The 14,789-nt window shown below is 43.0% G+C and overlaps 1 protein-coding gene across 1 annotated transcript in view; it reads left to right on the forward strand.

Moving 5' to 3' along the window:
* The window catches only part of LOC126174808 (venom carboxylesterase-6-like), a 190,412-nt gene that overhangs the window by 133,036 nt on the left and 42,587 nt on the right, over positions 1-14,789 (forward strand). Inside the window, exon 7 of the mRNA XM_049921183.1 lies at positions 9,618-9,784. Coding sequence (XP_049777140.1) covers positions 9,618-9,784 — 167 coding nt within the window. The remainder of the gene's footprint in view (positions 1-9,617; positions 9,785-14,789) is intronic.

The following is a 14,789-nucleotide window of genomic DNA, read 5'->3' on the forward strand; positions in this document are numbered from 1 at the left end:
AAGTCATGCCGAGGAACATCATAACATTAAAATTACAACGAAGTAATAGAATGGCCTCACGTCAGGTCAGGGCACAAAACCGCAGACGACACAGCGGACTCCAGACATAGACACGGGGACCAAGCCCACCGGTGTCACAAGTTGAGAGAGAATAGATAGTGCATTACAACATATACAACAAAGTTCTCTTAAGCAGTGGACAGATTTAATAAAACCAAAGCCTGTGCCACGCCTCTAAAAGAGATCCAATAATTAATATTAATATTAAAGCACCACTGAAAGTTAACTCGCGTTGTGATGCCAGTTAATGTTAATTGGTTCGAGCGAAGGCGGAATTGCTACCGGCCAAGAATAAAAATTACTTATATCTTCAGTGTAAAGCCAATATCAAAACAATCTTAACAAATGCAGAAGCAGCTCTCAAACTAGCATCCAGAACCCAAAATATACGAATGGCCTATTATTAGCTTAATGATCAAATAAGAGGTTCTTAAGAATTTCGGGTGTCCTCATGGAATTGTTTCTTGGACAAATTACATATAATTTCACAAAGGCAGCATCATTTTTCTCAAAGGTTGTCGTGGTGTCTAAGGGGAAATAAAAAACAAGTTTGTTCCTCTACCTAAAGCGGATCTCTTTTCTAAAGGCTAACACAGTGAAAATATGTGCCTTAGAATTAGGTGTAGGTCTCTATGCCTTAAATGTAAATCACCAAATAACGGTATGCACCTTATTTAAAATTGGCGCCCAAAATTTTCAAAAAATTTACTCGAAACCGAAGCCAATTTCCACACGGGACAGAGCTGAGCTCGTGCTGCAAACCCTTTGAAAATCACGTCAAATAAAAATGGGGGGAGCGCAGCACAACAAAAACAAAAAAAGCACGTGAAAGGCGAGCGCCAAGCTGCTTCAAGTGCAACCAACAGCAGACAATGGAGACAAGTCGCTGGAGAACATACAAATGACGCTCACCATGAACATAGCAAGCGAATCCGGACTCTTTTTATCGACTAATGAACACGAAAAAGGCGTTGACTCGGTGGCCGGCAACATCCTTCGGTGAAGGCGCTCCGGTCGTCTGGTGCGGGAGGGGACAAGACCCGTGGGCATCGCCGAATCACTCCAAATTCTCCGGGAAAAACTACGAGAACAAGTACAGCCAGCAGGGCGCGTCAACAGTCGCACCGCTCAATTCACTGGGCGCCAGGTATCTAACTCTGTGCACGGCTCATGTATATATTTCGGATTATTTACAGGTCTTCTAATGATGTCGCATACTAAAGCTGCAAGAGTTTATTTCGTGTTACATGTCTTTTTATTCTGCTTGGGAGCACAGGGATATCTCGCCCGTCGTTAGTGTGCTTCCAGGATTGTACGTATCGCTACACATTACGGTTCATGGGTAAACGGGAGTGGGGGATATAGCGGTTACTCAGCATTACATCACTCACGCCTAAGTTTGAAGGAAGCACCAGACTACCGTTACCGAGTGATGGAGACGGATTGTTAGTTCTCCTGTTGTTGTTGTTGTGGTATTCAGTCCTGAGACTGGTTCGTCGCAGGTCGCCATGTTACTCTATCCTGTGCAAGCTTCTTCATCTCCCAGTACCTGCTGCAACCTACATCCTTCTGAATCTGTTTAGTGTATTCATCTCTTGGTCTCCCTCTACGATTTTTACCCTCCACACTACCCTCCAGTACTAAATTGGTGATCCCTTGATCAGACTCTGCCCCACCAATCGATCCCTTATTCTAGTCGTGCCACAAATTACTCTTCTCTCCAATTCTATTCAATACCTCCTCATTAGTTATGTAATCCACCCATCCAATCCTGAGCATTCTTCTGTAGCACCACATTTCGAAAGCTTCTATTCTCTTCTTGTCCAAACTATTTATCGTCCACGTTTCACTTCCATGCATGGCTACACTCCATGCAAATACTTTCAGAAACGACTCCCTGACACATAAATGTATACTCGATGTTAACAAATTCTCTTCTTCAGAAGCGCTTTCCTTGCCATTGCCAGTCTACATTTTATATCCTCTCTACTTCGACCATCATCAGTTATTTTGCTCCCCAAATAGCAGAACTTATTCACTACTTTAAGTCTCTCATTTCCTAATCTGATTCCCGCAGCATCACCCGATTTAATTCGATTACATTCCATTATCCTCGTTTTGCTTTTGTTCATGTTCATCTTATATACTCCTTTCAAGACACTGTCCATTCCGTTCAGCTGCTCTTCCAGGTCCTTTGCTGTCTCTGACAGAATTACAATGCCATCGACAAACCTCAAAGTTTTTATTTCTTCTCCATGGATTTTAATTCCTACTACGAATTTTTCTTTTGTTTCCTTCACTGCTTGCTCAATATACAGATTGAATAACATCAGGGATAGGTGACAACCCTGTCTCACTCTCTTCCTAACCACTGCTTCCCTTTCATGTCCCTCGACTCTCATAACTGCCATCTGGTTTCTGTACAAATAGTAAATAGCCTTTCGCTCCCTGTATTTTACACCTGCACCTTCAGAATTTAGAGAGTATTCCAGTCAACATTGTCAAAAGCTTTCTCTAAGTCTTCAGATGCTAGAAACGTAGATTTGCCTTTCCTTAATCTATTTTCTAAGATAAGTCGTAGGGTCAGTATGGCCTCACGTGTTCCAACATTTCTATGGAATCCAAACTGATCTTCCCCGAGGTCGGCTTCTACCAGTTTTTCCGTTCGTCTGTAAAGAATTCGTGTTATTATTCTGCAACCGTGGCTTATTAAACTGACAGTTCGGTAATTTTCATATCTGTCAACACCTGCTTTCTTTGGGATTGGGATTACCACTTTCTTCTTGAAGTCTGAGGGTATTTCGCATGTCTCATACATCTTGCTCACTAGATGGTAGAGTTATGTTAGGCCTGGCTCTCCCAAGGCTATCAGTACTTCTAATGGAATGTTGTCTACTCCCGGGGCCTCGTTTCGCCTTAGGTCTTTCAGTGCTGTGTCAAACTCTTCACGCAGTGTCATATCTCCTATTTCATCTTCATCTACATTCTCTTCCGTTTCTATAATATTGTCCCCAAGAACATCTCCCTTGTATAGACCCTCTATATACTCCTTCCAGCCTTCTGCTTTCCCTTCTTTGCTTAGAACTGAGTTTCCATCTGAGCTCTTGATATTCATACAAGTGGTTCTCTTTTCTCCAAAGGTCTCTTTAATTTTCCTGTAGGCACTATCTATCTTACCCCTAGTGATATGCGCCTTATCCTTACATTTGTCCTCCAGCCATCCCTGCTCAGCCAATTTGCACTTCCTGTCGATCTCATTTTTGAGTCGTTTGTATTCCTTTTTGCCTGCTTCATTTACTGCATTTTTCATATTTTCTCCTTTCATCAATTAAAATCAATAATTCTTCTGTTACCCAACCAGGTAACTAGCCCTCGTCTTTTTCCTTACTTGATCCTCTTCTACCTTCACTATTTCATCTCTCAAAGTTACCCATTCTTCTTCTACTGTATTTCTTTCCGCCATTCGTGTCAATTGTTCCCCAATGCTCTCCCTGAAGCTCTCTACAACCTCTGGTTTTTCAGTTTATCCAGGTCCCATCTCCTTAAATTCCCACCTTTTAGCAGTTTCTTCAGTTTTAATCTACAGTTCATAACCAATAGATTGTGGTCAGAGTCCACATCTGCCCCTGGAAATGTCTTACAGTTTAACCTGGTTGCTGAATCTCTGTCTTACCATTATATAATCTATCTGAGACCTTCCAGTATTTCCAGGCTTCTTCCATATATACAACCTTCTTTTATGACTCTTGAACCAAGTGGTAGCTATGATTAAGTTATGCTCTGTGCAAAATTCTACCAGGCGGCTTCCTCTTTCATTCCTTAATCCCATTCCATATTCACCTACTACGTTTCATTCTCTTCCTTTTCCTACAATCGAGTTCCAGTCACCCAGGACAATTAAATTTTCGTCTCCCTTCACTGTCTGAACAATTTCTTTTATCTCATCATACATTTCATCAATCTCTTAGTCATCTGCGGAGCTAGTTAGTATATAAACTTGTACTACTGTGGTAGGCGTGGGCTTCGTATCTATCTTGGCCACAATAATGCTTTCACTATGCTGTTTGTAGGAGCTTACCCGCATTCCTATTTTCCTATTCATTATTAAACCTACTCCTTCATTGCCCCTATTTGATTTTATGTTTACGACCCTGTAGTCACCTGACCAGAAGTCTTGTTACTCCTGCCACCGAACTTCACTAATTCCCACTATATCTAACTTTAATTATCCATTTCCCAATTTAAATTTTCTAACCTACCTGCCCGATTAAGGGATCTTACATTCCACGCTCCGATCCGTAGAACGTCAGTTTTCTTTCTCCTGATAACAACATCCTCCTGAGTAGTCCCCGCCCAGTGATCCGAATGGGGGACTATTTTACCTCCGCAATATTTCACCCAGGAGGACGCCATCATCATTTAACCATACAGTAAAGCTGCATGCCCTCGGGAAAAATTACGGCTGCAGTTTCCCCTTCAAAAAGTTCAAATGTGTGTGAAATCTTATGGGACTTAACTGCTAAGGTCATCAGTCCCTAAGCTTACACACTACTTATCCTAAATTATTCTAAGGACAAACACACACACCCATGCCCGAGGGAGGACTCGAACCTCCGCCGGGACCAGCCGCACAGCCCATGACTGCAGCGCCCTTAGACCGCACGGCTAATCCCACGCGGCTGTAGTTTCCCCTTGCTTTCAGCAGTTCGCAGTACCAGCAGAGCAAGGCTGGTTTGGTTAGTGTTACAAGACCAGATCAGCCAGTCATTTAGACTGTTGCCCCTGCAACTTCTGAAAAGGCTGCTGCCCCTCTTCAGGAACCACAAGTTTGTCTGGCCTCTCAACAGATACCCCTCCGTTGTGGCTGCACCTACGATACGGCTATCTGTATCGCTGAGGCTCGCAAGCCTCCCCAACAACGGCAAGGTCCATGGTTCATGGGGAAGGTAGTTCTCCTACCCAGATTTATTTTCGTGGTTAATTACTGATTTCCTAGCAGTGTTCCACACTTACTGACAATGCTAGAATTTCTATAGTGTTTTGCTAGGTTACACACCTTTCTTTCCGACTGGGGACTCAGCCGACAGTCTGCCGTTGCCCACCCAAAGCACTAATTTTGAGAGCATTGGTCTAAAGAGAAAGAAGGAGGGGAGTGCTCTGCGTTTTTCTGCGGTGCCAGCCTACATGTTTCCGGCGACGTGTTGGGATCTATTTGCCATGGGTGGGATGGCTCTGTTGTAGTGTCTGCTTTTGCACCGGAGACGCTTGTGCATATTTTCCACCATTCCTGGGGGGGGGGGGGGGTTCAAGACGGGTGAGTGGTTAGCGTAGTGTTGGGAAAACATGTTGAGCTTTCATCGCCCAGTGGTCAGCGGGGGTGGCAGCCGCAGGGACACTGTTGTCTACCCTACAGCTGTGGCACTTTTCGCAGGAGATATTGGTCACCTCTGTCTCTCCCTCTCTCCGAACAGGCTACGAAAGGACCCAACGGTACCGATCGACCGCCGTATCTTCCTCAACCGAAAGGTGTCAGTGGATGCGGATATGGAGGAGCACGTGGTCAGCACACTGCTCTCGTCAGGTTTCGCGATCGGAGCCCATTGGCGCGTATTTTGTAGCAGTGTGAATCTTTGCTTGGATATTGGTAAACCTCAGAATTTTGCTATAATGTCATACATTTACCGTGACATCATAATTTCCAACAATGAATTCGTTTTAACACATAAACTATGACGTCACACCATTTAGTAATGTAGTGTTGGTTTAACAGGGTTTATCTATTGCAGTGTGGTACTTCTTATACGTACCGCTGCGAAATGTCCTGCATGTGAAAAGTTACCCTGACAAAGAAAACTAAGACACAAATTTAATACGCAGAACAGAATGGACAGAAACACTCTTTTATATATATATTAATTAGTAGAATTTATTTTGTTTGCAGTGTTACTCGATTCATCTAGAAAATGGTGCCCTCCTGACGCAAGTGTCAATCAGAAAATCAGTCTCAAATCCAAATGAAAAGCAGTGACTGTAAACCTACTGGCAAATTAAGACGTTCAACACCACAGAATACAGCAATTCTGGACCTGAGATAGGTGATTGTAGACAATTCCGGACGGATGGACTAAGAATGCCCTACCACGCCCGATCTATTGTTAACACTCAATGTGAATTATTTACCCGACTGTTATAGTCAACTCCGTCAACAGGCGAATGGCTCCCTGGTTCTGGACGAGTGCGTTTTGCTGTTGCCACTACTCCTGTCCCTGGTCGTTTGCTACGATGCGCACTCTGCCACGACTACAGAGCAACTCCTACGGTGCGCCCTCCTTCACAGCTTTGCACGGATCCCTCGTTCCTAACTACCGACTCCTATAATTTTAGTTGATTCTTATGCCCTGAAAAAGAGTGCCGGCCTGCCAATAGAGGAAAATGCCAAACACAACAGTCCAACATTGTCCTCCTATGACGTCCCAGATCCAATGTGCTGTGCTTTCCCATGCACATAAAAATCAATCAGAAAAGCAAGTGAGTCCATCACCTTGTTAAACGAAAGGAAATAAAGCTGCATAGAGCTCAGAAGGAACTGTCAATGTGATCCGATGTGTCTAAATAAAAATGTTGCCAGTGAAATCACAACCATTATCAATCTCTAATTGCAGAATGGATCTAACATTAAATGAAAAGGGCAAGCAAATTTGCTTGGCACTTTTCACGGTATCTTCCGTTGGAAATCGGTTAAACTGCAGCGTTGTAGAATTTGATTTGACGTTATCGTGAAATGAAATGATCGTATGGCATTCTTGGCCAGGAGGCCCCATGCGGGGAAGTTCGGCCGCCGTATTGCAGGTCCTTTTTAGTTGACGCCACTTCGGCGACTTACAAGTCGATGATTAACACACAACACCCAGTCACCACGAGGTAGAGAAAATCCCTGACCCCGCCGGGAATCGAACCCGGGATCTCGTGCGCAGGAAGCGAGAACGCTACCGCTAGACCACGAGCTGCGCACTTGACGTCATCAATATGTAGTAACGTCATTATTTCTACCAATAGGGAGACGTGTTCTTTTGTAAAACATGCAGTATGATGTCACCCACACACACACGTTAGTAATGAAATGGTGTCTTAACAATGATAAATAAATAAAATATTTTCAGGCATATGCACCGCTGCACTGTGACTGGCTGTGAGATAGTCATGGTGCCGTATGTAAATAATATAAAAGAGTATTTTAGCAATTTGAAATTAAGAACACGAAACAGTAACAGAAGTTTTTGTAAAATTATTTATGGCTATGACGTCAATGCGATGTTGAGGCAACATTGCTGTGTTTTGGCATGGCATCTCCATGACGCAGTGCGATGTTGTCGTGACGTAGAGAGCAGTGGGATGGATCTCATGTAATTGTATACAACTGTGGAAAAATAAAAAAATGTGAAAAAACAAGGGAAATTTGTGGAAAAAAAGAAAAAATACCAAAAATGTAGAAAAATAGGTAACATTGTGCAAAAATGAGTATTTATGTATCTGCCTTGGAATGGTCTCTGCCGGTGCCTCGAATGACAATATATCGTAAATCTGATTTGTTATTAACAAGCAAACCTCAAGTGAGTGACTTAATGTAATAACATTAATTTTCTTTAACAAAGAGACACATGCTGATTCCCTCCTCATGCTGCCTAATCCCAGAGCAAAGCCACTCACTGAAGTGCCCCAGTTGTGAAAGATGAAGATGGGGACAGGTGCTTGGATCTCGATGGTCAAGGAGAGAGGGAGGGGTGGGGGTTCCCCTGGATTACCTTGAATGTACACATTCACGTGCTGATGTTTCCCTGGTTCCCCATGGAAAGGGACAGTGGGGGTACTTGACTTCGATTATAAGTCACGCAAGTTTGTGACCTGACACCGGATGTCTTCATCAGTGACTTTGATATTACGCCCACTCTGTCTTGTATGTCCGCTAATAAAGTAGCTGAGTTGCTGAGATGCGTACATTACATTTATTTGTAAACGGTTTTTCATTGTCTCACAAAGGCTGATATTATGCAGTTTCTAACAAACACGAATGACTTGTTGGTTCTGTTAGCGGACGAACACGAAGTGAAACACGTTAAATGATACTCCCTACGATCCAGCAAGGGACCACTTTAAAATGCAATCAACTGATAGGAAACTAATTCATAAGACCAAATCGGCAGTTTGATTTATGTATTCTCAAATAAAGGAGTGCTGGAGTAATTTGCAAACTTCCGCTTCCTTTTGCCTTTTAGAACAACGCAGCTAACTAAAGCTTGCAGTCGGCAGAAGCGAGTAAAAGATTTTTTTTTTTAATATATAGAGGCGCATTGTGTAGAGCTCTGAAATATCTTGGTTTTCTCAGACAAATTTTGCAGTATATTAGCTGTTTATAGTAAATAAAGAATATCTGTTGTAGTTAAACTGTAATTGACTGTACCAAAATAAAACAGAAAATAATTTGCACATGAACGATGCGTTCTTGAATTCGGAATAGTGTTCCTTATTCTAAAGTGAAGGTCTTCGACTAGTCGCCGCCTGGAATAAAGCAGGAAATCAAGAATACGTAGATATTCGGAAGATAACTGAATACACATCTTACTAGCCACTTCTTCGACAAATAATCCTATTAAAAACTGTATAGGCTCTCTCGTTAACTGTAAAATCTTACATTTCATTCAATCAGCACATGTAGTTTACAGGCAGTTGATTACTAATGGAATTTCAAACCTATGATTCACTTTGTTATTTTACGTCTTTATCCACTGCACAAACTCTTTAACTGTTGTATCTCTAGAAAATGATAATGAAAGAAAGAATGAAGAGTCGTGCAAACATCTTGAGCACAGCACCGCTTCGGTTCACTGAGAGGGTGGTCAGTGCATATATGTCACCCTGTAACTGTTAAATTCAATTTGACGGGAAGATTCCCGCAGTTTAATATTATTTTATCTGTTTAAATAACGCTAATACAAACATCACGATCTCCATTGTTCCGTGCTAACAAAAGATTGGCTTGGCCTATCATTTATTTCTGCGTCTGGTCTGAACACTGGTTCATGGTTTTGTTCTTTCAACATTTCAAAAATACTCGACCTCTTTTATGGAGGAGAAATAATCGCAAATTTAGTTTTGTCTTAGTTTCCGAAGTGATATTTCATATGTACTATTTTTACGTACAGTGTTCTGAAGGAGGGTGATTACTTTCCTATTATTATTATTACTGTTATGTTTAAAGTTCCTTTCCATTCCGTGTCTCTAGCTAGCCATAAATAATTTTACAAAAACTTCTGTTCCTGTTTCGTGTTCTTAATTTCAAATTGCTAACATACTCTTTTATATTATTTACGTACAGCACCATGACTACTATAATCGTCTAGGGTGACTGCATAGTCTGAACTCCAACGAAATTTAATACCGTGCTTCAGTTATCCTTATCATTCGTCCTGGAATAATATTAAATTTTCCTTTAGGAAAGATGTTAGGAATTAAATTAATATTTTTATCTTAAATACATTACCTCTTGTTCTATGTTTCAGCTATAGTCGGAAACGACACAATGAAGCAGCAGTTACTGCAGGAGAGGAAGAGGTTGTTTCCTTTAGTGTTATCTTACGACGCGTCGCCGCAAGCGGACTTCATAACCGAGAAAATTAACGACTTCTACTTCCCGTCTGGAGAGATTACTCCAGGCAAACTAACTGAAGTAAGTAGATCTCTTTGCAAAATTCAGTGCCACCTTTTAGTGTACCCTCATCTTCTGAGCTTTGAATGCGTAAGTATGCAAGATAAGCTGTTAGGGAAACTTATTTATAAGTACTCTAATCCGTAAAACAATAGCTTTATCAGAGTTTTACGTACAGCTTAATCAGGAACGAATGTCTACGGAATATGAGACTCAAATACTTGATAAATAGATGAGCGGACGCATTATCTTTAGATAAATGCATTGCCATATTTTTACATCACTGGGGCTCCATAGACATTATGCCATCTTCTACGAAAGCCAAACGTTAGCAGAATATACTGAGAGCTACAAATTTGTCCTTACCACTTTATTACAAAGAAAATTTATTTGACCCATTTAGAACCATTTTTGATTCTTACAATGAACCACAGTCTGCCATATGCCTTAATCGCGATTAATTCTAGGTGACCGTTCCATTTCACATTGTTCCTACACAAACTCCTAGGTATTTTATGAAAAAGAACCTATTTCTACTGATAGTCCTAAAGTCACGTAATGATACGGTAAAGGGTCTTTTTGTAAATATATTCGCAATACGTTACATTTATTAGTGTTTAGGATCAATTGCCATTTCCTGCACCAAGCGACAATCCTCTGCAGGTCTTCCTGCGTTTCACTCTGATTTTCTTGCATGACAACTACTCTGTACACAACACCGTCATTCCGTGAAAAGCCTCATGGAACTTCCAACGTCAGCTACTAAGTCATTTATATATATATATTGTGAAAAGTAACGGCCCTGTAACACTTCCATGGGGCACGCCAGACGTTACCTTTACGTCGGAAGACTCCGCTCAGAACGACATGCTGTGTTCTGATTACTCTTCAGTCCAGTCACCCTGTTGGTCTTACATGCCGGACGCTCGTATTTTTTTCTCGTTACGTAGCAGTGCGGAATTGTATCGAATGCCTTCCGGAAGTCGAGGAATACGGAATTCACCCGGGCGCCTGTACCTACTGCTTTCTGGGTCTCGCGAAGGAACTGAGTGAACTGTGTTTCACACGATTGTTGTTTTCGGAAACCTTGGTTGTTCCTAGGGAGAAAATTTTAGATATCCAGAAATGTCATAATAAACGAACCTAAAACACCTTCCAGCGTTTTAAAATTGCATCTGTGCGACGACCCTTCTTCAAAACGGGAATGATCCCCGCTTTTTTCCAATCACCAGGAACACTTCGTTTCTCCAGAGATCTACGGTACAATGCTGACAGAACAGGGACAAGTTCTTTCGCATACTCTGTCTAGAAATGTACTGGTATGCCACAGGGACCCAGGTCCAGTGGTCTTCCCTCTGTTCAGCATTTCTATCAGGCAGCCACAGTCTTTGTCTTTCGCGCGACGATTTAAACCAGGCACTACAATCCTGTATTTCGGATCTTTCTGTGTCTTCTTAGATTTAACATGAGACCAAATATTCGTAGGATTTTCTGGCAAGTCGTAGACAAAATTGTACTTTAGAATTCGTTGAAGGCTTCATTCATGACGGCCGGCCGGTGTGGCCGTGCGGTTGTAGGCGCTTCAGTCTGGAACCGTGTGACCAGTACGATCGTAGGTTCGAACCCTGCCTCGGGCAAGGATGTGTGTGATGTCCTTAGGTTAGTTAGGTTTAAGTAGCTCTAAGTTCTAGGGGACTGATGACCTCAGATGTTAAGTCCCATAGTGCTCAGAGCCAGCCATTCATGACGCTCCTTGCGCAATTTTTGGTTTTCTCTAACTGTTGTTTGTTTCTGAGGCTTCGGTTACGTTTAAATTGTCAGTGAATGTCTCTTTGCTTTCGAAGCAAGTTTCTAACGTTAACCGTTTGCTAACGTGGCTGTCGAAGCACAGCGGGTCTTTTCCATCCCTCACAACTTTGCTTGGCACATAACTGCCTAAAGCGTATTGCACGAAGCTCTTGAGGTTCATCCACCGATACTCAACATTTTTAGAGGTGGGTCTGAAATTTTCGTGCTGACCGCTCAGGTAATAATCTGAAACCTGTTTCTTGTCGCTCGTGTTAAGCAGAAAGCTCTTATGCCTTCGTTTGTATTCAAATATACAGCCGTGTATAATGATGCTGTAAATGGTCTTGTGAGCACCGATTTTCTGTTCTACGATGAGTTTAGAAGTTTGGGTCTGTTTTTCACTCACAGGTCTAGGATGTTATCTTCACGAATCGGTTCTAGATTAACTGCTCAAGTTAATTTTCGGATAAAGCACTTTCAACAATATCACGCGACTCTCTGTCCCTGAACGCGTCATAATCACTTGAGTCTCCCAGTCTGCAGCTCACAGAATAAAATCTTCACCTCAAACTGTAACACCTCAAACTGTAACATGAACAGAAAGTTTACCCGGAATGCTCTCTGCGTTTCCCCTCAATTGTTCCACCACTGCTGTTGCTGAGGCATGGGGTCTATAAAACCATTTTGATCCACCTTTATCGCTCGTCTTCGCCCAAAGTATCTCGCATTCGGAATCTGTTCAAATCTCTCTAGAATTTATCTTATTTTTATGGCTCTAAAAAAGCTTCCACAGCCAGCTTTCGACAGTCTTTCTGATACACATTCCAATCGGGTTTCAGAAATTCGTTGTTGTTCTGGTTTCAGCCAGCTTTCTGTCTCTAGTACCTGCTAATGCCTGGCGTAGAGCAGTAAATCGGCATGGACTCAACAACTCGTTGGACGCCACCTCCAGAAATATTGAGCCATTATGCCTCTATAGGCATCCATAATTGCGAAAGTTCAGCCGTTGCAGGATTTTGTGCAAGAAATGGTGTCTCGTTTCCATAGATGTTTCATGGGATTCATATCGGGCAACCTGGAGTGCCTAAAGGCTCGAAATGTACAGAATGTCCATCAAACCAATCGTGAACAACTGTGGCCTGGTGACATGTCATCCACAAAAATTCCATCTTCGATTCGGATCATGAAATCCATGAATCGTTGTAGAAGGTCTCCAAGTAGGCGAGTCGTCTTAAGCAACAGAAAAACATTCCCAGTAACCGAACTTAACCAGGACCCTGTCCATTCCATGTAAACACAGAACACACTATTACGGAGCCTGCGCTACACTCGAACAGTACCACCAGCTCTTACCAAACGAAATCGGGTCTCATCTGACCAGACCACGATTTTCCAGTCGGCTAGTGTCCAGCCGATATAGTCACGAGCCCACGAATGGCGATGTGCTGTTAACAAAGGCATTCGCATTGGTCGCCTGCTGCCATAGTCCATTACCGCTAAATTTCACCACTCTACCCTAATGGGTACGTTCATTGTACATCCCACATTGATTTCTGTGGTTATTTCATGCACTGTTGATTGTCTGTTGGCAAATTCATCTGCTCTCGGTCGTTAAATGAAGGCCGTCGGCTACTGCGTTGTCCATGGTGAGAATTAACGCATGAAATTTGGTATTCTGGGCACACTTGACACAGTGGATTTCGGAATATGGAATTCCCTAACGATTTCTGGAATCGAATGTCCCATGCATCTAGCTCCAACTACCATTCCGCATTCAAAGTATGTTAACTGTCGTCTCATCTCCGCTATCGCACTACCCTTTTATACCTTGTGTTCGCAAGTCTACCGCCATCTGTATATGTGAATATCGATGCGGTTTTTGTCACCTCAGCGTAGCTGCTTCCTGCGTGTAGTGCAGGCCTGACCTATTAACGGAAATACGACAGTTCTCTACCCAATAGCGGAAGTCTAGAAATTTGCATCTGATACCGTCACAGAATCGTGTGAGCCTCTGGTTTCTACATTCCATTTTGCTGCCACCCGCAGATCCACGATCGGTCTTGGTAAAGATGCTTCCACCTTGGGGGCGAGGCTTCACCAAATCAGGCAGCTACCAGCAGGAACAGATGGAATACTCTGTACCAAGGCGACAGGCATCATACGCACCAACATCAGCCACGATTTGCAGCCGGGTGCACCCAGCACGTTCACTTGCTGCCGGCAGAATTTCCTCCACGTCTCGGACTACACCACCTGTGCCGCAAACAGAATCGACACAGGATTTTCTCGCTATTTTCCTGAGGGACTCTAACGCTGGAGTTCCCGGTGACAAGCGATCTCTGTGCTCTGCCACAGTCCCAGCAAGCGAGGCGTACCATGCACAGGCAATACGTCAAGCCTGCTGTTACAGCGTAAGCATGAGACGCTTTCATCCACTTTCACCTTCTGCCGAGAAATTTGCGACCCCGCCACTGTTAGCATATCACCGGTAAGTGTCAACAGGCCGCAATGTGCGAATCGTGGCGTCAGTGTACCGGGCGACGCTGTAGGTGGAGAGATCCCTAAGCGTTCGTCTCAGACACTCCAAAGCCAGCGCAGCTCAGGACAGCTGCCTGTAGTCTGTCGTCCGTGGCCAACACAGCTACCAGTTGTTTACACACAGTGACGAATTTTCCTTGCATCTGTACATAACAGGCGCAGTCCGTATCTGTCTTTAATCAATTATTGTCTAAACCACAGGCAATGTAACTCTAACCCAGAATACTGAATGCACCCAGCAGAAACAAAATAAGCAAAGTCTTACAACAAAATTAAATAGCAGTGTTAATACATCTAAATAAACAGCTGCTGTTCTCATCTACTCAGAAGCAAGTTAGAATACCATTAAACCATACGATGTATCAAACTGTGTACGAACGGCAAGCTGCTGCTGCTGGCTCCGTCCTGTTCTGAGGCTGGAGGTCTACTGAATCTTTATTCAAGGTGCAAAGGAACAAAAGACATTAGCTACGAGTCGTCACTGATTGATATCAATGGGGCAAGCTGAAAACCAAAGCTGGCATGAGATTCGAGCCCACATCTGCTGCTTACTAGGTAAATGCACCGACCACTGCGTCATACGGACACAGTGGTCACCACGACCGCATAGACCATCCTAGTACACCTCCTGTCAGCCCCAAATTCTTAAGGTATGCCACAGACTACTGATGTAGTGCCTCCGATCATTAGCATCATCACT

Source organism: Schistocerca cancellata, chromosome 3 (genome assembly GCF_023864275.1).
Source record: "Schistocerca cancellata isolate TAMUIC-IGC-003103 chromosome 3, iqSchCanc2.1, whole genome shotgun sequence".
Classification (NCBI taxonomy): Eukaryota; Metazoa; Arthropoda; class Insecta; order Orthoptera; family Acrididae; genus Schistocerca; species Schistocerca cancellata.